The 25,018-nt window shown below is 41.1% G+C and overlaps 1 protein-coding gene across 13 annotated transcripts in view; it reads right to left on the reverse strand.

Annotated features, from left to right (window-relative positions):
- Window positions 1-25,018, reverse strand: part of ZBTB44 (zinc finger and BTB domain containing 44) — a 148,085-nt gene that overhangs the window by 89,171 nt on the left and 33,896 nt on the right. For 6 of the 13 annotated variants that reach the window (XR_005222889.2, XR_006287097.1, XR_005222893.2 and 3 more), the window contains exons 4-5: window positions 13,354-13,517; window positions 9,839-10,139 (exon numbers count right to left, since the gene is read on the reverse strand). Coding sequence is in view for 6 of the 13 variants with exons in the window: in XM_043534250.1 (XP_043390185.1) it covers window positions 9,839-10,139; window positions 13,354-13,517 (465 nt within the window). In the remaining 7 variants the exon portion in view is untranslated. Of the gene's footprint in view, window positions 1-1,604; window positions 7,158-9,838; window positions 10,140-13,353; window positions 13,518-25,018 lie in introns of those variants that run through there. The other 7 variants (XR_006287098.1, XM_043534251.1, XM_043534252.1 and 4 more) reach the window with 4 other exon arrangements.

Genomic DNA, 25,018 nt, shown 5'->3' on the forward strand with positions numbered 1-25,018 from the left:
CTCTGTGGTCACAGGTTGGATTTCCTGAGCAATTGCTGGAACTATGTGGCAGAGCCTGGATGAAGAAAGGTCAAAGAAGAGAAGTTCCTAAATACCACCCGCTGGCCTGCTTTCCTGCAGGAGGAGCAATTCCTATCCTGAGGTTACAAATAAGTGTAGACGCTCAAGCCCTAGGTTAGCAAACTCAGGGTCTGCTAACTCGAGGTCTACTAACCCTGGGCTCACATTATAGTGTAGAGACACCCTAAGACAGAGTACAACTGCCGAGGCAAGGTCTTTAATATAGAAAAAGTTTCACATCAAATTAAAATGCATGTTTAGCATATTTGGATTTGTATTGCAAAAGTCCGCTTGCCTGCACACCCAAGTGACCTCTTTGGACCCTGAGATCTATCAAGGGAACACACACTATTGGTCTTTTCTCATCTCAGCAGATGTTCACACTGAGACTCATATACTGGAATGTTGGCTTTCGATTTGTGCCAGTTCATTCAGAATCACTGCTCCTTTCCCATTTCAGTCTGAATGTCTTCCCAGGGACTTTCTAAGGTTCCTATTTTCAGGACAGTATGACCAGAAGAGTGTAAAGGCCTCCATCTCAAATCATGAATCTGTCCAAAACACTTTTACCAGAACCCCACCGTTCCCCAAACAAAATCCATTATGATTCCCACACCATACACCAGTCACGAGGCAAAGTTTTCAAAGGGGAAAGTAAGAGCACAAAATACGTAAAACTCAAGCTGTCCTAACCCACCCCTCCAAAGCTCATCATGGATGCTTACCCTGTACTCTGGAATCTCATTGGCTTTTCCATTTAGTTTTCTAATCCCAAGTTCAGATGCTGAACACAGCAAGGATTGGATTGCTAGCATGCTCATATTTGGCAGTCACATCAGACCAATGCAGGAATGGCAAATATACAGGTGGCTGGGAAGAGTTTTAAACATTTCAGTCAAGCTATTCCAGAAGTCAAGTGCCTTGACACTGGTTCCCTAGCCATGTGGAGAGCCAAGTGTTCTAGCACAGCCAGGGCCGTGTGGACTTGTCAAAGCAGGCCTAGTTTAACTGTAAGGGGTGACAGAGATGGCATAGCTTAAGCCCCCTTCCTCTGGGCTTGTGCCATGGTCAAATTGAAGCTCGTAGCTGCAATTGCAAAGACTCCATCGAATGACATTTTAAATATTGTTCTTTTCAGAACAGGCCTGTTTCCAATGATGTTCCACCAGGAAAACCACATTAGGAAGGAAGCCTTCCCTGTGCCTTTTTTTTTCCCCCTCCAGAACACATGGCAAAAGAATAGCAAGGATCATACACACATGTATGAAAGTCAAATGATGTCAGGTACTTCTTTATAATACTCCTTACTCAGGCAGTCTCTGCGGTCACTCATTAATACTCACTTCGTTTAAAGCTACCTTCCTTCTGAACAGGATGTTGAAAACAGTAGTTTTGCACCCTATTTAACTACTTCAGGCCAAAGTCAGCCCTAATATAAAAGGCTGAAATCCCACTGAGAGTTGCACCTGCTTACAGCCGAGATGAATCGAGTCTGTTGTCCGTACTCTTAGGCGTACGTAAAGTAACGACACAAAGCAAGTATATACTCCATAAAACATTAATATTTTAATGAAAAATCTTAGCTTCATGTTTCTATCCAAAGACACTCAAAACTAGTTTTTCCTCCTCCCGCCCCCCCTAATTTTGACCTATAAGGGGACCAGTTTGGAGATTTTTATTTTTTTTTGTATTTTAAAACATTTTTTTTAAAGATTAAACAATCAGGCTAGCAAAAAAGTACCCAATACATACTTTTCTTATATCAAACAAGCTAGTATTTCAGTACAATGTAACTATACAGAATATATACATTACACATATGATCACAAAGCAAACACTACAGGCTCAGAACAGATTTGAAAAAACATGATATTCACATTGATTACAAGAACTCTAAAAATGATTGTAACGTTGAAACGGCACTTAGTTTACAAAAAAGTCACAAAAATATATATAGCCACCAAGAACTATGGTTCCTGAAAAATACTAATAGCCAGATAGTATTATATAAAATGTGAAGTGTATTTAAACATCGTATACATTAAAAACAAAACCAAAAAACATTTCTGTTAAGTCAATAAACATGCCAAGTAATCTAGCGGTGACCAGCGTCAACAAGAGAAGCTGTACTGTGTATGAGATGACGACTGGATATACGGCTGGTGACTGGAGACTGGCACAGTTAAAAGGGTTGCACTGTTACTAAAACACACAAAGAAGCCCAATGATAATTTAATTCACATTTTTCCTCCAGCTTTACCCTCCCCCCGCTCAAGGATTCCATCAAAGGCCAGTGCCCAGAGAGTCAAGGCACTGAAACAGCAGGGCAAGGAAGCCACTGAGGACTTTCTTGTAGGCAGGGCTATAGTCAGAATATCAAAAGCATGCATCAGCTAAACATAATGGTCAAAAATCTCTTCTGTGGACTTTATCAACCCTCAGGAAGACTGTGGTGTCCATACAGGAGGGCAGCCCCAGAAACTGATTTATTTTTATTTTTATTTTTTAGTGCAACCAGATCTGTCGGCGAGCCCTGTAGGATACTGAATGACTGTTGTAGCATGCACCAAGTTAACAAAAACCCAGAGCGTTAACAATTACTGTTGTATTTTTTAAAAATTTCACGTTTTACGGTTTATTCCCTCTGAATATTTTGCACCAACTGTGTTCTGCTGGTGACCTCTGATGTGGTTGAGGCACAGTCCGACCCTATATTTGATGGTGAGACCAGTACTTTTTTCTGCCCACAATGAACTAGGAACAGAAGGTGCTCCCTACATCTGCATATTACCTATGCCAGCCAATCCAGGCAGCGTGCACAAAGCCTCTATCCCTCCAAATTGCATATAAAATGCTACAGGGTATGCCCTGAAAATAGGATGGCAAAATTCTCATGCGCTAAAGTCTTTGGACTGGAGGGGAAAACCAGCAACCAAGAAATGACGGAAGCCCACATATAAAAACTTAAAGCCATATCTTAAAAACAATAAAATTTTATACCATAAGGTACCTAGGGACCATAGTTTTATAAAATATATTTTACTGCATTGGCAGCTATTACTTTTTTTAAAAGTTTAAGTTCACACCTTTCAGCCTTGTGAAAACCAGAACCATTTTCAAAGATCTAGTCAACTAAACTCTCAGTATGAGAGACTTGACCACAGTACTTGCTAGCCTGACAACTGAACTCGAATTGTAGCGAGAAAGACAAACTAATAAGGGACACAAAAATTTTAACCTGTGATAATAAAACTATGTTGCAGAAAACTGACATTCCAATTAGTACTGGGGGAAAGTTTAATCTCCTCAATGCGAATGTATCCCCACCGCTGGGGAGCTGTGCGCACAAGCATCAAAAGGAAACTATTACTTGGCCAAATCGGCCAGCGCACAGCTGAAGCAGTTGCTCCTCCTCCTTCCCCTCTCTGTGGGGGAGAGGGGAGCCAGAGGTGACCCTCTCCCCTCCGCCTTGAGGCACTGTCCAACATGTAGGGAATGCAGATCCATGTCCCTGAATCCTGCTCCCTGCCATATAGCAGAACCATCCATGGTCTGTGATAGTCAGGGCGTTCTTCTAGCATAAGTGGGTGGGGGAAGGAAGGATTTTCCACTTAATGCACTGATCGTCCTCTGTACACCAGAAGGTTATACAAAAGGAAAATGCACTCAAACCACTTTGTGAATACTTTTGGAGAACACCTGTTAATTCAACAGTTGCTGCAAGGGGTACTACAGCCTCAGCAAACCGAATCTCCTCTATTTGAAAGAAATTCTGAACAACTTACTTTTTAACCAAAATATAACTTAATTCCTTGTATCTATTTTTAGAAAAAGCAGTCCAGGAATCAAACCCCTCTGATAACATCTTTTAAAGAAGTTATGTTTCAGGTTTAATCCCCAGTGTAATCTAAGGCTTGCTGCTTTCAGTTTACTTAGACATTTATCTCACTTTAGAACCTGGATATCAAGCAATAGAGCCTGATGTAAAATGTTAGAACATTTTAAATCTCTCCTTTGAGGGACATTAGTACTCCCAAGAACTGAGCACTTCCAGAAAGACACAGAAAAGAGAAATGAAAGAAGATTTACATTTCATTTGGACTCCTCTCTATGGAGAAGGAATACATATATTAACAGGAAACAATTACAAATACCAACCAAAGAACAGATTAGAGCTACAATACAGTCCTTGTAGCTACCAAGTTTTAATGTGTTCTCCACAGCATTTCAGACAGCAGTTAACCATCCTACAAAATTTTAAGTCATCTAAAAATCAGTTATTCTAGGTGTGTATATTCTGCATTTGCACATCTCATGATCAGTGAATTATGTGTTACGACAGATCTTGTCCTGGGTGAAAACCATCTTTTTTTGGCAGAAGGAATAAGTCCATCCATGTGTGATGTGTTAATTCATTGTGCATTATACACAGTGGGCCAGCTGTGAAGTATGAGTTTGTGTGTGTACCTAAGTGCTTTTTAACTTATGACTGACTAAAAATTGTCATGTACAAGGAAGACTTATGCTTTTGTAACAGAGAAAGAGGATCATGAATTAGAGTTTAGTACCAGATCCTACTTTTATCCTGAACTACTGGGGGGCGAGGGAAGAAATATTTAACAGGCACTGTCCTGACTCACTGGATTCTTAATTATAGAAATCAGAAGTGGAAGAGGACTGGTCCTCTGATCCAGTCCCTTCAATGGATACTGGCCTATTTCATAGTACAGTATCTTGTATAAAAATTTGTTCTGCTCCAAGCCCTTTACAAAAGACCAAGATAGACATATAAGATGAATTGTAGCTGTGACATTTTCTGCAGATGAGACAGGGGGGAAAAGGTAGCTTCAGTAATTTGGAAAAAGCTGGGAATCTTATTAATTTTTTTTTTAACATAAACACAGGGTAGGGAAAACTTATTTAAAGAAACACTAGAAATGTGTAAGTATGTTATCATTGAAGCCTTTTAAAATATTACCAATGTGCAACAAGCTTTACACTGATTTGCTATCAGCAGATATTTCATAGTTCTACAGATGCATTAGAACTGCTGAAGTCATTGCACACTAATCAGTCTTGCCATTTGAGCTCCGCACCTCCTCTCCCTCCCTTTTTTTAAAAACATTTCTCTATTTTTCTCTTTCATAGAATCATAGAATATCAGGGTTGGAAGGGACCTCAGGAGGTCATCTAGTCCAACCCCCTGCTCAAAGCAGGACCAATCCCCAATTTTTGCCCCAGATCCCTAAATGGCCCCCTCAAGGATCGAACTCCTTTCAATCCAATGTGTGCGTGACAGAGGGACTCATACCCATGGTATGAGTTTACCAAGTAGATCTAAAACCAAGGGAGTCTGACACATGCCCTTGGAATACTAAGGTCAGGTAATACTTAAACTCTCAGCATGCTGTGGGTTGTGGAACACAGCTGTTTATGTATCAAAGAGAGTTAATTTCATCAGCAGCCAAAGAATTTATACAATCCCTACTTTAAGTTTTTAAGCTTTACTATAGCCCAAACTGCCTGCAACAAAATGAGAATCACTGCTCTGAAAATCCCATACCCAAAATTTACAGCCTTTTCTAAATCTGGAAAAAATGAAATTGCAAATCTTTCACTTTATTGCTTGCTTGAGCTGTGTACGTAGCTGGAGTAACAGCCTTTAATAAACTAACTTGGCAAAGGTTTAAAATGTTTTGGAACAGGAACAATTTAACATTGTTATATAGGGTTTTTATAAACAACCCCCTGTTGGGTTAGAAACTTGGCCTCTAAAAAGAATAAATTGGTTGTTTTGTCCAAAACAGACTAATAAAAACCCCAGAAAGTATACATGCATATGTATAAGCACAAAAGTGTGCAATAATGCACAAAAGAAGAACAACTTGTTTTTTCCTTTCTGTAAACTCTCTCTAGCCAGCTTTTGGAGATTAGTGATATGTATGATAGGGGAAAGTGAGTAGGACTGCAAGCAGTCTGGCCAAGGTTTAAGAATTTTAGTCTGGGACACGTTTTCTTTTTTCTAAAGGTGGTTTCCTTTACAGAAAGATACAGTGATGACAGATTTGTCAGGCTTGCATGGATTTATACTTTCCTTGACTGTATGCCTCGCCCCATATAAGCAAATCAGGATAGGTTATTTGAATGAGCGGAGTGGAATATCAGAAGTGGGAGGACCTGGCAATGGCATCATCACTCAATTTGTCAGAACTGATTCAGAGATTTTTTTGTAAAGAGACATTTTTTAAAAGGACAGTACTGTTATATTTCAGAAATGCTTACTATTTCCAAAAAAAAGGGTTATAGTAAGCAGTTTGAAAAACAGTAAGGACAAAGACAGGACATGCCATATTTTAAGCAGAGGATTAAACACATCTACTTAAAGTTAGTCAAAACTCTGCTCATTAATTAACTTGCGAGCATGCATGCTTGTACTGGTCATTTTAAAAGTGTCTTCTGATTCTCTCCCTTTACCAGAGGGTCTGCAGAAGCATTAGAAATTTAATGAGCTGTTCTAATTGTGGAAGAAGGAAGTTGAAGTGATTTCAGTCGATTGCTTCTTCTTTAGAAGTGCATCACAGCTTCTATGATGCTCTGACAGGACCTTATTGTGCATTCAGTCTTAAACATTTTCACAGAACTGATCATTCAGTCATGAAAAATAATGTAACATCTGTTGCAGTTTTCTGTTTAAAGTGTAGCTTACAAAGTAAAAAGGGAAATCTCCCTCCTTTTGTTTAAAAAAATTAAATTAAAATGTACAGGACCAAACACAGGCACTTTCCAAAGAACAAAAATGAAACCAAACCATGAATTATTCAATAGTAATAGAGGACAGCTCTGATTTCGGGGGGTCATCACTGGTTGCCTCGGCACTGGCATTAGTCTTTGGCTGCTCCGGCATGTCTTCCTCTTTTTCTGCCAACCCACCCAAAGACCCCAAGGGGAAAGTGCTTTCGCAATTCTGAGTCGACGAGACCTGTGAAATGACAGGCATGTGGACAGAGGAGTTGCTTTCAAACCCATGCTCTCCTAGCTCATATTGCCCGAGGGTCTCTTCCTGCTCCTGGTTTAAGTAGTCCGGGACTAGGAAATCACTAGAAGAGGGGCAAAGGACAGAAGAGAATGTTAACCTTTCAAAGAAACATCAGATACAGCTATGCTAACTACTGCATTGCGCAGGGAATAAAGAAACTATTATCACAGCTAGGGCTACAATCTTCACAATAATATGCTTCACTAAGTGTTATAACTCAGTTTTTATTTACATGTTTGGAGAAGCTATACCTGGGATATCAAATTTTCATGGTTTATGCAACCATATTTCCTCAGGGGTAGCTTCGTATCTGGGTTTGAGCCCCTTGAGGAGGATGGGGGTTGATGTTAGTATCACCACCTGGTGCAGAATGCTTCCATGCCAAAAAAGGGAGTGCTGGAGTTTTGTTGTTTTAAGAACAAACTAAATTTAGCGCAGGTAAATTCAGGTCTATTCAACCTCTGTAGAGGGGGCAGGGACTACCAGAGAATCAAACACAACCTTCCTCTCAAAGGGGAGGGGTCCAAAGTCAAAGGGAATTAAAAAGGATAAAGGAAGCAAAAGAGACAGGGCTGAGGCATGGGGACAAAAGTGTAACAAAAGTGTGCTAGTGCAGGACCCAGCGCACAGACCTGCAGATGACAACCACTGCTCCAACAAGTCAAGGTAAAGAAGTTGGACTGATAGCTCTCTATACACAGAGCAGATGGAGCACAGGCAGCAGCAATGAAAGCCATGCCTCAAGTTGCCCCACCAACGTGCCTCAACAATGACACAGGACTATTCGAGATGACTGAGGGTAGTTCAATTTCAATAGCCCATTCCATCCTTGGCCTCTCTGCTAAACTATCAATAAGGATGCCAACTGTAATGTTTTTTGTGATGCTGACACTTACCCTATTACAGTAAAACCTGCCTTAGCGATCACCTCTGAAGAGAGACCGCCTGTCATGAGTGACGGCTTGCAGAGGCCATGGAACATCACCACCATCTGGTCTGCAAACTTTAAAGCGACCACTTTTGCTAACTCCCATGAGTGGTCACTCTTGGCAGGTTTCCCTGTACTAAGAAGTGGACTGAATTTCATTTCCTCCTGAGCCACCCAGTCTTGGCTCTTTTGTCACAATAACTATACAGCTTATTCTCAGAAACTGGGGGCTGAACATGCTCAGAGGAAAGGTCTCACACACTCTACCAATATTTCCTGATTTACTCTGTGCGAGCACGACACAAAGTCAACTTTTTTGCAAATATCCAGCACCAGACATATTCATAAGTAAAACCAGTATATGCACTCTTTGGTTTTTCCATGGAGTCCGTTCAAAAGGGAGCAGTTTCCTGGAACAATGATATGAGATTCAGTGACCCTTTTCTTTCTGCAGAAAAGGATGAACTTTTCCAAATCTAGGGGAAATCCAAATCGGGGAATGATTGGAAAATGCACTACGCTAACATGTTAATCTGTATTTTCAAAAATCAAATAAGGCCCAGGAAATCACTAAAAGGAGTGTGTTTTAATGTATTCAACAACAAAAAAAGAGTGCTTACCACAGCAACCGCATCATCTCGTGGTATATTCATGCTACCTCTGGCACAAGTGGTACCCTCAATGAACTGCACACACCAGAAGGTACTGAACTTTGTACTTTTAAACTATATATTCAGGGAAAGACAGCTGACAAGCAAACATTTCCTGATTTATGTTCTTTTGGAATTCTTTGTACAAGTGGTGTAGAACTAACCACCAAACAAAATGTTGAAACCTTTCATAAGACAAAAAAAATATGACATCTAGAAAACACCTGATAGATTATCGCTAGGGAATTTTAGTTGCTATGATGCAAAGAATAAACTTACAACACGTTTACTTCATACTTTTTAAAACAAACAGCCTACTTACATGTACACATCTGCATTACCGTGAATGAAGGAACTTTTGTTTTATTTTTTAAAACCTAACTTGTTCTCAGAAGATTAAATATTTAACAGTAATGAAGTCTCCCTCTCTCTAGAGTCCCCCTCATTCACTTTCATTTATTTATCCCTCTATTTAAAAATCTCTTGTTTATAAACACTTATCCCATATCAGTGTGATATTACTGTGCTACTCTAACTCCTCAAGACTCATTTACAGGCCTCTGAAGAGCTTTTAGTGAAATGTTTTTGTATGTTAAGCCAATTCTTTACTACCTGATTAACAAGAAATGTGCAGTAGGCCTGTATAATTAATACGCTGGAAATTTTAAAATGTGATCATTAGCAGTAAATAAACCTAAAAATGAGAATGAAGATGTGATCATCTGGATTCATGCAGTCTCATAATAAAATCCTTCCCTCAATAAAAAGTACTTAAAAAAAATTAGGTCATAAGTCCACCCCCCATCTAAACAGACAGTCCAAACTCTTTCAGATACAGCCATCAAATAATTTATAAAAACTCACAGACTGTGGTATATAATGTTATTTTTAGCACTATTAACGTGCTTTTAGATACTAGTGGAAAGAGAAGTAGCCTAGTCACTAAGAAGCAGTCTTTCGAAACTACTAGATTCTTCAATGCCTTATTATACAGTTTATACACACTAAAAAGCAGACCAGAGATTACAGATAGTAGTGCAAGAATGAACGTGACTGCAATTAGCTGGCAACCTGATGAGAGGAACAGCAGGCTGCCCTGAAAGCAGGAAGAGATGATTTAGAAAAAGCAAGTTTCCCCTGTTAGGTTTTTGTTGTGCACCTCACCTGCTCTGGAAGTAGTTTGCTAGCTCTGACGCTTCATGGTTCAGACTCCTCAGGTGAACGATTAAATTTCCAGAGTTGGTGAACATGGCGCCACATGTTTTGCACTCGTAAATCCGAGGCTTGCGGATAATATGCCGGGAAACCCGCATGTGGTGTTTATATTCCCCGAAGGAAGTGAAAGTGGCACTACATATCTGGCACCGGAAACAGCGTTTACCTTCGTGCTTCAGGCGATGCATCTTTAGCGAGTAAGCTCGGGTGAACTTTTTCCCACAACGGTCACACTGAAATGGTTTAATGCCTGTGGGAAAAGAGGGGGAAATATTTACTTTGTGCAACTGGAGGTCACATTTGGCAATTTCTGTTCAACAGGACAGCAGCTGTGACCAGTCAGAGTAAAGTGCTGATTTAAGGAGGAGAGAAACAGGTTATCTTTAAAATGGCAGAAGTGATTAGCATAAACCTGATATTTGTCTCAATCAGATGACAAGGAAGTTTTATATGACCAGGCCCTTATACAGAGAGACAAGGTGGATCCTTATATAGTCCTTCTTCGTTATATAACTTAAACCCGCTGTAAGGCTTCTGTGGGTTAGAAACCAAGGCAAAGATACTGACCTGCAGCCAGAGTGTTTGATGCAGCAGAACCTATAAACCACCTTTGTTGTCTCCTGTCCTTGGACTGATCTGAGCTGGGCTGGTCAGTGCAACACAGCAACCTTTAAATTGCTTTTAGTAGAAAGTTTCATCAACTGTCTATAGCCCCAATAAGCAGTTCTGGTAGTAAGGGACTGCCCTGCCATAGGGATACCCTAGCTTATGCAAGGAGCCTGACAAGGGAGTTGTGGTACAGGAGTCTACACAGCAGCTCTATGCCACTTGTGGATGCTTGCATACAGGGGTGATCCTCTGGGGGCCAGGTAAGTAAGCCTTAATGCAGCTTTGCACAGTCAAAGGAGCACAAAGCAGCACTAACACATCTGATGATCTGGCCCTTAGTTTTGTCCTACATCCAATTTAGAAGCCTTGTTACCAACTCTCTCATCATTTACTGACCATGCTCATTTCAGAGTGAATACAAATATTACACGGTATAGCAGCAGTTAATTTGCAATGGAATGCGTATGGCTGAGAAAAACATGCTCTCCCTAAACAATCACATCACTACCAGCACTAATACTATACAAAAGGTTAAACCACAAAAAGTCCTATTAAATGGTCTGACAGAATTCAGGCCAAGAATCTGGAACTCTGACCTCAATTCACACTATAGTTCAAAAGAAAAAAAATGTTAAATGGTCTAAATTAAGGATGTTGTTTCAGTCCAAGCTGTTAACCTTACTTGTCAATTCTTCTGCTTTCCTCATGTGTAAGTGAGCTCCTTTAATTGTGGCTTCCAACATAGTGAAAGCTACAGTTAAGGTTAAACTGAGTCTCTTTATAAACTTGCTTTCACATGCTCAACATTCTAAAATATTGTCCTTTGGGGCTGAAACTTTCCATGCTTGGTTTCTGTCCAAAAGCATTTATTTTCTTGAAAAGTTTGAGGCAAATCTCTTCAGCCAATTGAGTTAAGAGAAAATACTTCTGGCATTTACAGATTGGAGGTTTCCTCACACGAGTAACTCAAAAACAGCTAGTAAAAAAAATCTTCCAACTTCCCATGCAAGTCTTACTGACATCTGTCCACTAACAGATCAAGCTGAAATACTTTATGCATGCTTGATGGATATCTTAAAATTTTAGCAGCCTACTCGGGACAATTTAATAACCAAATATGCACAGGCAGGTTGTCTTGTTACTGTCAAATGCCAAAAAACTACATTAATGGATCATTATTGGGCTAAGTAAGAGTTGCTAGTAAAAACTTGTGCCTTGAGAATTGTGGTTCTTCTGCCCACATACATTTTATGGCATTTGTGCAAGATGACAGGTCAAATATAAACCAGGAGAGAGTAAACTTGTTACTGTTCAATTGCAAGGATCCAATTTCTCTTATATCAAAATGACTTTTATAGATTTAAACATTTTATTAGGTAAATGGTGGCTAACTCCATCAAAAATTGCTTTCTATATACACTTTATATAACTTATTGTGTATTTCAGCCATAAACATGTTTAAAATATCAAAACTATTATGAATAATCTGATTTCTTAAAAACCATCAGCAAGGATCAACCATTCTGACTGACGGGCACAAATTCCATTTGGTATACAACTATAAGGGGCATCTTAGAGGCCTGCACTGTAACTGTTAAAAGTATCTCTACATTCACTGGACTATCAAAGACACAGTTAATGCTGATCTAGCAAATCCTACACTGTTACATCTCTGGGTGACAAACAGTAACAACCTCATTAACAGCTCATCCTTTGGTCACTTGTTTGAAAGAAAATGGCTGCAAAGAAATCTGGAGAGAAAGGCTGATTCAAAAGCAGCAGACCTAATACTTAACTCTTGCTAAATGACACTGACTGCAACCACTTAATTTATTAGTCATTTTGACTGCTCCCCTTCACCTATCCCTGCAGCAGTTTCTGAGACACAGGAGGACATCACTACTAATCTCAGCTACCTGCTTTGGATAAAATGGTTTTGGTCACAGCTTTCTTATGGTTTATGAGTCTCTTCAAGCAACACAGCAGACAATTCTGACATCCAAGGATGAACTCCAATCTACACCACAAAAAGAAAAGGAGTACTTGTGGCACCTTAGAGACTAACCAATTTATTTGAGCATAAGCTTTCGTGAGCTACAGCTCACTTCATCGGATGCATCCAATGAAGTGAGCTGTAGCTCACGAAAGCTTATGCTCAAATAAATTGGTTAGTCTCTAAGGTGCCACAAGTACTCCTTTTCTTTTTGCGAATACAGACTAACACGGCTGTTACTCTGAAATCTACACCACTTGAGACTGGTATAACAAAAAAAGCCAATGCAGTACAACCCTTTCAAAGGATTCATAGGACTTGTCTACACTAGAAACTTGCACTGGCGCAGCTGTGCTCCTGTCGTGCTTCTGGTGAAGACGCTCTAAGCCAATAGGAGAAAGCTCTCCCCTCGGTTTAATAATGCCACCTCCGCAAGAAGTGGTAGCTGTATTGGTGGGAGAAGCTTTCTCACTAAGATAGCGCTGTCTACACCAGCACTTAGGGCAGTATAACTACATTGCTCAGGGTGTGGATTATTCACACCCCTGAGTGACGCAGCTTAACATCTTGATTTTCCCTCAAACCTTTCCATAAAAGCAGGAGCCCCATTACTGTATGAATGTTTTATTCCACTAACTTTAATAAATATGTTTTCATCCATACAAAGTTTAATTATTCAGCAACACAGCTAGACTGTATGTTGGAAAAATAAGTATGCACATAGTGATTAATCCCAATTTTTAGAAATCTGAAAAAGAGATTGAAGCAAAAAAGTCAGTTTGCATACAGCAGTTCATTTAAAAACAGCAAGCGTCCTGGATCCATGACCTACTTATTCATCGAAACAGTTAAGTTTCTTTACCTGAGTGGATGAGCATGTGCTGTTTTAAGTTCTGAATGCGGGTGAATCGGACCCCACAGGTTGGACACTGAAAAGGTCTATCCGGGCCATTTGGGCTGGGTCTCTCTGTGCTACTGGTAGAAGGGGCAATGTAGAGTTGGTAGGGATACTGAACGTTCTCCAACCTGGGGGGAGAAAAAAATCACTAATTTACAAGCAGGCTAGAAAAAAAATTGAGGTGGCCTGTCCAAAGAAAACCTGACCCGAGGCAAGAAATGACACTGGCCTCTGACCTCAATTTCTTTGGAAACAGTCACTGAACATTAGCTGTACAATGCACTTCATTTTTCAGAGAACATATATATATATATATATATAGAATATGTGCATTCTTCCAAAAGTACATAACAAAGTGCAACTGGCAAATGGAGCAAAAGAAAGAATTTAGTAAATTAGTAAGATGGGTAGGCAAATCCAATTTTTTATTTTTGCAGTTCCTGTGACATTTAAAGGAAACTGAGGCAGGACAGTTCATTTTCAGCTCAAGTTAGATTCAATAATTAATCAATAATATGATTTACAATTTCAAGTCATTCGCTTGCCTAGCAGGCAGCAAGAAAGTAAATTGCATTTGTTTATACTGGATGTTTGTTTGATACAGCCTGCTTCGTGACAGGATATGTATCAGTATGTTTAAAGTTAGCTAAACTTGGTTATAATTTTAAGGTCATTAGGTAGCAGATGAAGGAAATATTTTAACTTTCAAAGAAATTAATTACCTGACATTATCTAAGTACCCCCACCTATTCTCTAACTGCAAACTAACTGCGGGGAATATAGCACTGTAATTTGGTTTTCTGGTGTGGTGTTTTCTTCACGGTGGACGGGACACCTTAGTCAACTAGAAACAGCCCTGCCTATCACTTAAACACAAACATAAGAACGGCCATACTGGCAGTGGCCAGCGCCAGATAACGTCAAGGGAATGAACAGAACACGGCAATTACTGAATGATCTCTTTTGTCATCCAATCCAGTTTCCGGCAATCAGAGGTTTAGGGACACCGACAGCATGGGGTTGCATCCCTGATCATCTTGGCTAAGAGCCACTGATGGATCTATCCTCCATGAACTTATCTAATTCTTTTTTGAACCCAGTTATACGTTTGGACTTCACTACTTCCCCTAGCAACGAGTTCTACAGGTTGACTGTGTGCTGTGTGAAGTAGCACTGTCTGTTTTAAACCTGTTGCCTATTAGTTTCTTTGAGTGATCCCTGATTCTTGTGTTACATGAGGGGGTAAACAACACTTCCCCATTCACTTTCTCCACACCATTCATGATTTTATAGACCCTATCATATCCCCCCTTTTCCCTCACCTCTTTTCTAAACTGATCAATCGAAGTCTTTTTAACCTCTCCTCACACAGAAGCTGTTCCAATCCCCAATCATTTCTGTTGCCCTCTTCTGTCCCTTTTCCAATTCTAATATATCTTTTTTGAGATGGGGCAACCAGAACTGCACGCAGTATTCCAGGTGCGGATGTCATGGATTTATATAGCAGCATCATGATATTTTCTGTGATTATATATCCCTTTTCTAATGGTTCCTCACATTTTTAGCTTTTTTGACTGCAGCTACACATTGAGTGGATGTTTTCAGAGAACTAGAGACAATGACTCCAAGATCTTTCTTGAATGGTAACAGCTAATTTTATATAGACCTCATCGTTTTATATGTATAGTTGGGATTATGTTTTCCTAATATGCGTTACTCTGCACATATCAATATTGAATTTCATTTGCCATTTTGTTGCCCTGTCACCCAGTTTTGTGAGATCCCTTTGTAACTCTTCGCAGCCAGCTTTGGACTATCTTCAGTAATTTTGTATCATCTGCAAATTTGCCAGCTCACTGTTTACCCTCTTTTCCAGATCATGTATGAACACACTGAACAGCAGAGAGACAGTTCCTTGAGGGACCCAGCTATTTACCAATCTCCATTGTGAAAACTGACCATTTATTCCCACCCTCTGTTTCCTACCTTCTAATCCAGGGGTAGGCAAACTTTTTAGCCTGAGGGCCACATGAAAATTGTATGGCAGGCCATGAACGCTCACAAAATTGGGGGTTGGGGTGTGGGAGGGCTCCATCTGGGGGTGTCGGTTCTGGGGTGGGGCTGGGGGTTCAGGAGGCTGCTCCAGGCTGGACTGAGGGGTTTGGAGGAGGGGAGGGGGGATAAGGGCTGGGGCGGGGGGTTGGGTCGTGGGACGCGGTTGAGGGGCAGGCTCTGAGCGACGCTTACCTCAAGCAGCTCCCAGTCCCCCCTCTGGAGGCGCTTGAGGTAAGCGCCGCTCAGAGCCTGCTCTGCACGCTGCCCTGTCCGCAGGCACCGCCCCTGCAGCTCCCACTGGCTGTGGTTCCCAGCCAATGGGAGCTGCGGGGGCGGCACTTGGGGCAGAGGCAGTGTGCAGAGCTCCCTGGCTGCCCCTATGAGTAGGAGCTGTAGGGGGGACATGCCGCTGCTTCTGGGAGCCATGCGGAGTGGGACAAGACCCCGACCCTGCTCCCCGGCTGGAGCACCAGAGCGGGGCAAGCGCTGGACCCCACTTCCTGGCAGGAGCTCGAGGGCTGGATTAAAACGTCTGGAGGGCTGGATGTGGCCCCCAGGCTGTAGTTTGCCCACCCCTCTTCTAATCAGTTACTGATCGAAAAGAGGACCTTCCCTCTTATCTCTTGTGACATTGGCAGACCAGCCAACCTATGCAGGACCCATAACAACTTAACAGGAGGCATTACAATTGTATCAGGATAATTCACTTGTATGTGAATTTCTAAGAGATGTACTAGACCACAACAATCATTAACTCATTCATAACAGACATCAAGGGTAGATGCTAAGTATATTTGCCTGTGTTTACCTATATTTTGTTAGAAGTTTATCAATGTAATCAAATTAGCTTTTAGATTCTAAGTCTGTTTTCATGTCTTAAATTGTCTTACGTTATGTATGTGACTGTGTTCAGTTAACCTTAAGATGAAAGATGTGAGATACTGCAGGAAGTTGATATTACCTACATTGTCTTCAGCTTATCTATCTCTGTTATAATGGAAGACTGGCTAATTTCATTATGTAAATGAGTGTAACTAGTTTACCTGTGTATGCATAGGAAATAAAAGATTAACTTCAAAACAAAGGTGCCACAAGGACTCAGAGTTGTTTTTTCAGAACAAAGGTTCACAAACTATCTGCACTGCCTACTCTTCCTAGGAGAAAAGCACTGAGGAGGCTTGGCAGCCTGCTGGAGAGCTATAAAAGTGAAACCTTGGGCCTGATCCTGCATCTCTAGTCTGCCAATCTTTAAACAGGGAAAGTTTAAGCTTTGGGACTGAGAACTTCCAAGTAGCTATCTGGAATACCCTGGAAAATCCATGGAAAAACTAACAGACTTTACATCTAAGATGCCTTTAGATTCTGACCTATTGGGATAATTCCAAAGGGACTTTTGCAAGCCAGAAGATATAACATCACTGCTACAATTCTGATCTATGAACACTGAAAATCACTAGTATGTATATGATTCTTTAACAATTCCAATAACTCTTCTTTTCTTTTATTAATAAATCTTTAGTTAGTTTACTAAGGATTGGCTGACAGTGTGATATTTGAGTAAGATCTGAAATACATCTTGTCCTGGGGTACGTGTCTGATCCTTTGGGATTAGTAAGAACCTCACATATGATGAATTAGGTTTTCAAGAACTCTTCACTCTATTAACCTGTTTGTCTGGAAATTGTTATAACCAAGGGCTGAAATGCCTAAAGGGGACTGTGTTTGGCTTCTGGTTAACCAGTGTGGTACTGCAGAAGCTCTTTTGTTACTGGCTTGGTAATCAAATTACAGAAAACCCTCCACCAGTTTGGCAGGATTGTCTGCCCTATTTCTTCCAGTCTGCCCTGAATGTTGCATTCTCAGTGTGGCCCACCCGGGCACCCAGTTTACTTTGGTGCGGGACCTTGTCAAAGGCTTTCTGGAAGTACAAGTACACTACATCAACTGGATCACCCTTGTCCACATGCTTGACCAGAGTAATCCAGTTGATAAAAATGGCATTTTCTATTATTTGTGCTTACCTGAAAATGTCCTTTCTTTGGGCAGAAAGGTCCACAGATCTATTACTGTGGCTGCTGCAGCCTGCTCTCAGCTTAGGGGCAGAATCAGACCTGTCTATCACTGCCACCTGAAGTTCCCTCCAGTTGAGGCAACTTCCACAACCAGGATAATTTCCCCCCTAATGGAACAGAACCAAATAGCTGGATGTCAATTTCCATCCCGATTCTGGAAAATCCACTGGTCTCTAGGGTGGGCTGAATCTGTGGATCTTAAAACTCAAAAAAGGAAATTTTCAGGTAAGCAGATATATTTTCCTATACTTCATCATTTGAAGGTTAACAAATCCCTTACAATGGGATTTCCACAGCAGTGGACAAACTAGGATCATCCCTTAAATATGGACATCCAATTTAATGCTCCTTCCCCTGAGCACTAAGACATGGAAGAATACTTCTGCTAAAAAAACAGTATTGACTAAAGATTGGATTCACCAGTATTCAGAATTTTTGTGAATTTATGTATCTATGGTCACTTGGCTCCCTAGCAGATCTCAATATAGGAGATATGACTTCTCTGCCCTGAGACTGTCAGTGCTCCTGAAGTTAGACTTGATGCTCAAGAGAAGGAAGAGTATTTCTTGAATTTACTTTAGGAATGAATCGTATGACCCAGCTGAGAGGACGACACTTGTCTGAATGAAAAATACAATAGTGGGTCTCATCTGAGAAAGCTAACTTCATAACCCATCTGACTGGAAATTACGGATATTGGAAGCTTTACTTTAACGGATAGCAAGTATAATGACACCTCCTACAGGGGCTCAATCTGGGTAACACTGTAAGGAGCAGAATGAGGTTCCAAGGTCATGCTCTACGGCCTCAGAGCTAGAATAATAGTTGTTACCTTAAGAAAGTATTTAATGCTGGGATTTGTACAAAATTCCCTTTTCCTGAACATGTTGATAACATTATACTAGAAACATGACCTTTTTACTTGGACACTTATTCACTGACACTAAGGCCCTCCTGTAGGAATTCCAGACTATATTTCATTTGTTTAACATTGTAGTTAAATTACAGACTTTGCATCAACCAGCAGAATAAATTCTATTTGTTGAATGATTTTTAGGGTCCACGAGAGTGAATTCACTTCATTCATGTATCCATTTTAAACCTGTCTGGATTGGGTTCCCCCCCCCCCCCCCTCAGAGGAAGTCTACTATTGCAAAAACCAGACACTGGAAGGCTCAATGCTAGGTTAATGAGGCCTGACAGGCAGAAAGACAACAGTTTCACTGCCACTCACTCCTTCCTATTTTTTGTATGGTTCTGGGGAGCAGTGGAAAAGCACACAGTAGAGGCATTGCTCAGCTTTGTAAGTCACTTCTGATCTCATACGCCAGTCCTGACACACAGAAAGGCCACAGGGTGCTTTATTGTTGTTTCCAGATGCAAACAGGTGACTCACCAGCCCACCACACTAACTTACAATGAGTAAGAACATTTTTTGGTGCAGGGTCCACTTTAATCAAACTTCTGCCATGTAAGCCTTGGTGTTCATCTCCCCTTTGATAGACAGTGCACACAGGGATAGGAAACTTTGCTCTGACCAGGAGAAGCTGATTTTTCTATGTAATTGATATGATCATGTTTCCCATGTTTATTTATAAAAAACCCATCAGATACTTTGACTGTCACAACCCAAAACAAGTCTGTGACCCATGGAAGGAACAGTGTTCTGAGGCCTAAATGAATCATTGTGTCCCAGATTGTAGGTGCTGTGCTCTGCTTTTTCTGGTACCTATTCCCTGAACTGAACTGGGACCTGAATGAGCCCTCTCCATTACCCCCCAGCTAGCATCTACTGAAGATTGCTCTGCCTGGTTTGCTAATGGGTGGATCCCTTCAAAAAAAATCTGATTTAGTACACTCATCGGAGAGAGTGGAGACTAACCAATGAGACCTTGATCTCTGCCAATGGATGTTATGCAGAGGGTGATAATTATTACTGGATGTTTCTCATGAACTCTCGATCACTGAAGCATGTCTGTGTATAAGAACAGTATGCCCAATAGAGCTGTATTTTTGTTTCTGTGATACTGCATGCCCTTCCTTTGTTCTTCATCTTCTGCTAAAAATAGTCTGAGGTGAAACCTTGCATCTGATGTACTTATTCTCATCCCAATCCTATGATAGACTTCCCCGGCACCATATAACATGTATCCAAGATATCCTAGAAAACATATCCCTGTCTTTTTTGCAGCTGACTCTGTACAGAGCCCTGATCAGAAAAATTGTCTAGGAAGAGAAGTGAATTTACTTCTTCCTTAAAGTCAATATTAATACTGGCATGATCCTGGAAGAGACCCTGATTTGACCACTTGTCAAATCAAATGGTAATACAAGTTGAGAAAATAAAAAGCTGCCATCTGCATGTAAGAGGGAAGAATGGTCTATGGGATGGTGAAATGGGAAAGATAAGCATTTTTAAGGAACTTAGGCCCTGGTCTGTTTGTTCCTGACTGCATAAGGCTAGAAAATAGGATGGGGAAAGGGTTGTACTGCTCTGATCTGAATTAGACTTTGGATGGTTTCATTCACATCCTGGCATTTCCATAGGTTGCTTGAGATTCAGAATGGACAAAGCTGTTCATGATATTCTTGCCTTAGAATGCCTCCTGTGGACCATGTCCAGTGACCTCATTTTAACTGAAGTGGTTGGTAGCCATTCACTTCCAAACCAAAGGACCCAGAAACCAAACAGATCTAAATCCAGATAGGCCTGGTTTGGGAGTCCTGCATATAGTTCTGAGTCAACTGAGGGAAGCGACTGACCTTGCCTCAGGTGCCTGCTCTTGTTCTAGCTACCACTTGCAGTATTTTCTCCTGCTGTACTTCAGGGACTACTTCAATTTGTTTTATGACCCATAATGAAGGCTAAGATTTTGTCAAACATATATTTAGTAAAAATCACAGACAGGTCCTGGGCAATAAAGAAAAATTCAAAGAGGCCCATGACCTATCCATGACTTTTACTAAAAATATGCATGACAAAATGGGGAGCTGAGGGTTCCCACACCACCCCTAGGGACCCGGCTGGGAGCTGCAAGGCACCCCCTTGGCCCCTGGCTCCCAACTGCAGGGCACCCTGCCGGTTCCAAGCTCCCGGGGTGCCCCGGCTGGCCGCAGTGGGTCTGAGCTCCCCTGCCCAGGATGGCTGGAAGCTCAGGGCCCCGGAGTTCCCAGCTACCATGGGTGATGGGGGGGGGGGGGGGGGGAGGAGGGGAGGAGAAGATACCCTGCAGCTCCCAGGTGCTGCAAGCTCAAGTCACGGAGGTTTCTGGAAGGCATTGAATCCTTTACTTCCGTGACAAAATCGTAGCCCTACCCAAAACCTCTAGGTCAGTGGTTCTCAACCCGCAGTCCATGGGCTGCATGCAGCCCAATCAGCACACAGCTATGGCCCATGTGACATCCTCAGGGCCATACAGGTAGTATATGTATTGTGTGGATGCAGCCCAAACAACACAAAAAGAGCTGCATATACGACCCACAATGGCAAATAAGTTGAGAACCACTGCTCTAGGTACATACTGCACTCGATGGAGATGTCCAGAGGGAACAGTGCTGCTTTTGTTTATTTCCCCTTTGGAAATTTGTTCCTATAATCTTGCTTTGAGGAGAGATTGGGCTCAGATTGCTCCTACAACTATTTCAAGTGGCTAGCAATCTCTCTGTCCTGCGAGAGGCTGGATTTGTTGTCTCTCCTTCCCCACACAGACCTGTCAAAGTTCAAGAATGAACTCCCCAGAAATTCTACCCATCTCTAGCACAAGGGATCGACCTGGGCCTGATAGATCTGCATTTCTCCTGGAGGGCCCAGCCTGGAATATCAGCAGGGAACACTAGGCCTGTTATGGAGATGGCAGCAGCTTTGGTAGAATCCATGCTGTGTCCACTGTCCTTTATCCATGGCCTGAGAGAATGTGAGGGGGAGGAGGCGGCTGAACTCCGCAGTTGGAGGTATGGCTGCTGTTGCAGGCTGTATGGTGCACTGCCCTTTAGGTAATGCTCCACTCACAAAGCCAGAGGAGGGGGAGCGACTTGTTCCTGGAGCCAGTTTTTCCAACCTTGCTTGGCTACTTTCCTGCCTGGGGGAAGGGGTCTGAGATGACCCTGCCTGGAGTGCGCTGGAGAAAGACTACATTCTGCCCACAGAATCAGACAAGCTCACCAAGGAGATACTTAAAGAGGGGGAGAAAGCAGGAGACCTTTTCTTTCGCCTCTGGCTTTTTTTGGCCTAGCTCACTCCCTGAAGCCTGCAGGAGCACCAGCTGCTGCAAATGCCTCAGAAGGCAAAGCAGAGCTGAGGGGATAATCTCCCTGAAAGGCAAACGCCACCCTGAGGTAACTGGTAATCAGACTATATTTTATTGAGTTAAAATGATAAGAAATCTGAAACAGGGTTTGGAATTTCTCCCAGAAAGCTCTGCAGCAAGGCAGGCTTGGGTGAGCCATCTGCTTGTCCCTGGGGAGGCAAATAAAACTGGAGGGCATTTCAGGAAGCAGGGCATTTTCTAGCTCCCAATGACTGACAGGTCAGTTTCTTCCTCATGCTGCAAGCTGGCTGAAGTACCCATCCTCATGGATCTGTGGACCTTAGCACAGGGAAGAAATGTAAAAACAAAATCACCCTTTCCCTCCCTTCCTTGCATTCTATACATTCACTTATTTAAATATTTGGAAGCAGCGAGCAATTCCTATTACATCAGGTATAATGGGGAAAATCTAAACTAAAACAAACATTTTTGGACGTTTTGTAACATACATAAAAAAGCTTCATTTTAAATAAGAAATATTTTGTAATTTTCAAAAAATTAACAAAAGCACAGAAAACATTCCAATCAACCCAGATCAAGAAACAAGAACTGTTCGTTATAATTAATGTGTTATAACCTCCAAGCACCACATTCTATAAGCAACTGATCTGCTTCTGACATTCTGCAAATGGACTGGAATGCACATTCAGCTACGCAAAACTAAATCCTGACAAATACGAACACTAAACATTGAGTTTGTCCCAAGAATGCCCCATTTGTAGAGATGGACAAGCCATTTGAACAAACAGATTCTCATTAGACTTTACAAATGTTATATATTTCACTACTAGTAATTTGCCTCATCTTAATTTAACAGTAGCTAATAAACTAAACATTTAACCCAGTCTACTACATATCCATATTATGGAAATCGACAATCTAATAACGTTCAACAGAAGAAAGACTACTACAGAAATCAGTTCAGTGAGAACAGTTCAAACACATAAAACATTAATGTGTCTACTTCAAGTCATGTATCATATGACCTGCTTTTGAAACAAGGAGGCTATTTAATCGTATTAAACAATTAACACAGGACGAAGATATTTTACCAGAAAAAAATATTTTATAAATCAATATGATTTTTGCATGGAGAACCTACTTAGATTAGAATACAAAGACTAGCCCAACAGAAGACCAGCACACGCATAGTCAACTAAGTGTTTCAAGATGCAAGTCTGTCTAAAACTTGATTCTGAGTTTCAAGAATCTATCAATAAAGGAATTTCCAACTTAGGTTTAAACTAATGATCCCTATGGAAAAAACCCACTGAGCGAAGTTTTTGTATCCATATCTGCTAACCAAGTGTGTTTAGAGCTTTGTTCAGTAACAGAAGCTCTACTGAGTGATAGAAGTAGAACACAAAGTTCTTATGCTTATTTCAGATAGGAAAAATTCCTGTTGCTCCCAGGAGCCTGGAGTAAGTTCAAGCTATATTTGGGGTATAATGTTTCTAGAATGAGCCTAGGGCATAATGGATAATGCTATCTGTAGGAGGAAGCCTTTAGATTTTTTTTTATTTTTTTTTTTAACCGAAGGTGACTAAGAGTTACAGGCTTTATTGTACTCCGAACATATGAGGAATCAGCATCCACCCCATTTCTAAAGCGTCTATTCTAAATGCTGCACAATGAATTAAAAATAGTGGGCTGCCCAGGAAGCCAGTTTACTGTCCTCCAGACAAAATCAGAGCCCCTTATATATACACATACATGCACTGAGAAAGAGAGGGAGCGTGTAAGAGCACAAGCGTCGTTTTTTTTAAACTATGATTTGTCTATTCCTCAGAGAGAGGAGTAGGAGCACAGCTAAAGATTTTTCTGTTGACTGTGTACTACTAAGCTGAGCCGATCCGAATGCGGTAATGATAAAGTCTGTTACAGAGTGAGAATAAAGTTTTGGGGTACATAAACAGCTCTTCCCACTACGTTAGAGTTAAGAGTGAGCTTCCTGGGACTTGGAAACTCTGCCTTAAAAATTCTGTTCTTAATAAATGCACACAGCTCGCAATTTTTTCAGTACTGTGTAAACAGTACACAAATCCTGCTGGATTTTACTGATGGTTCTTCCAATCTGTGTTTGGGAATTTTTCGAGCATGGGCTTAAAATGGGGCATAAACTCCTTTCTCCTTTACATGTAAGTGGCCTTTCAGTGTGAAATTTCATAACGTGTTAGTTTTATGCCCTTTGAATTTTCTGTTAAGTTTTTGATTCATTTCTTTTCGTATGATTTTTTAATAGAAGGTGCCTGAATTTGATCCATGGCTGAAATCAAACTGTGGCAGTTTGTTTTTTTTGTTGTTGACTCGTATCTTTTAAAAACTGGGATAGAGATGAACTTGGGAGTAGATCTGGTGCAACAGGTAGTTTTAAAAAGGGTATTTAGGGTTATTTTAACTATTAGTCATAACTATAAGAACTATGTTATTATTATAACTACGTTTACACACCAAAGTGTGTAAAATCTTCTCAATCATACACCAAATCTTTTGCCAGCAGTTACATTCTTCTTTCACATGTAACCCTACAATGGAGAAAGTTTTACGTATCAGCTGCCAACAGAGATTTTGTGCACTAGAAAAGTGCAGCTGCTGGCTGATGATGGCTTCTCTATCAGACACTGCAACTGTGTCAGAGCTCCTGGAACAGCCCCCATAGGGTCCATACCTCTTGCCCAAGACCAACTCCCTTGATCAAACATTTAAACACTAGGAAATTAATACACTAAAAGCTTCACTGGGAAACAGTGTGGCTCCATACATACCACACGTGACAAAAACTACAAAAGCTAGGAAATAAAAAGTTAAACTACCCAACAGCGCATACCCCATACCCCGCCCACAAGCACATACCTTCCTTTCAACACAACTACCATACACTTCAGTCCATGCCCCCATAACTTTAACTCTATATACCTAGGTATGCCAGCCTTCCATCACCCACTTTAACAAACTACCTGCTCCCAGCACAGCAAACTACTATGTTAAACTTCTACACCTAATAGTGATGAAACAGGGTGTTTTGGTAAAGGTAGATTAAGAACAACAGATTGAGGGAACAGAGTTACAGTTGTGGTATGTGTGATGTACAGTAGTTGTAACAGATGCGCGTCTTTCTCTAGGTGGAGGAGGAGGAGAAGATATGTACTGTTATGTGGATTAATTTTTCATTTCCTTGTTTTTGTGTCAGATATA

Source organism: Chelonia mydas, chromosome 22, assembly GCF_015237465.2.
Source record: "Chelonia mydas isolate rCheMyd1 chromosome 22, rCheMyd1.pri.v2, whole genome shotgun sequence".
NCBI classification, from domain to species: Eukaryota; Metazoa; Chordata; order Testudines; family Cheloniidae; genus Chelonia; species Chelonia mydas.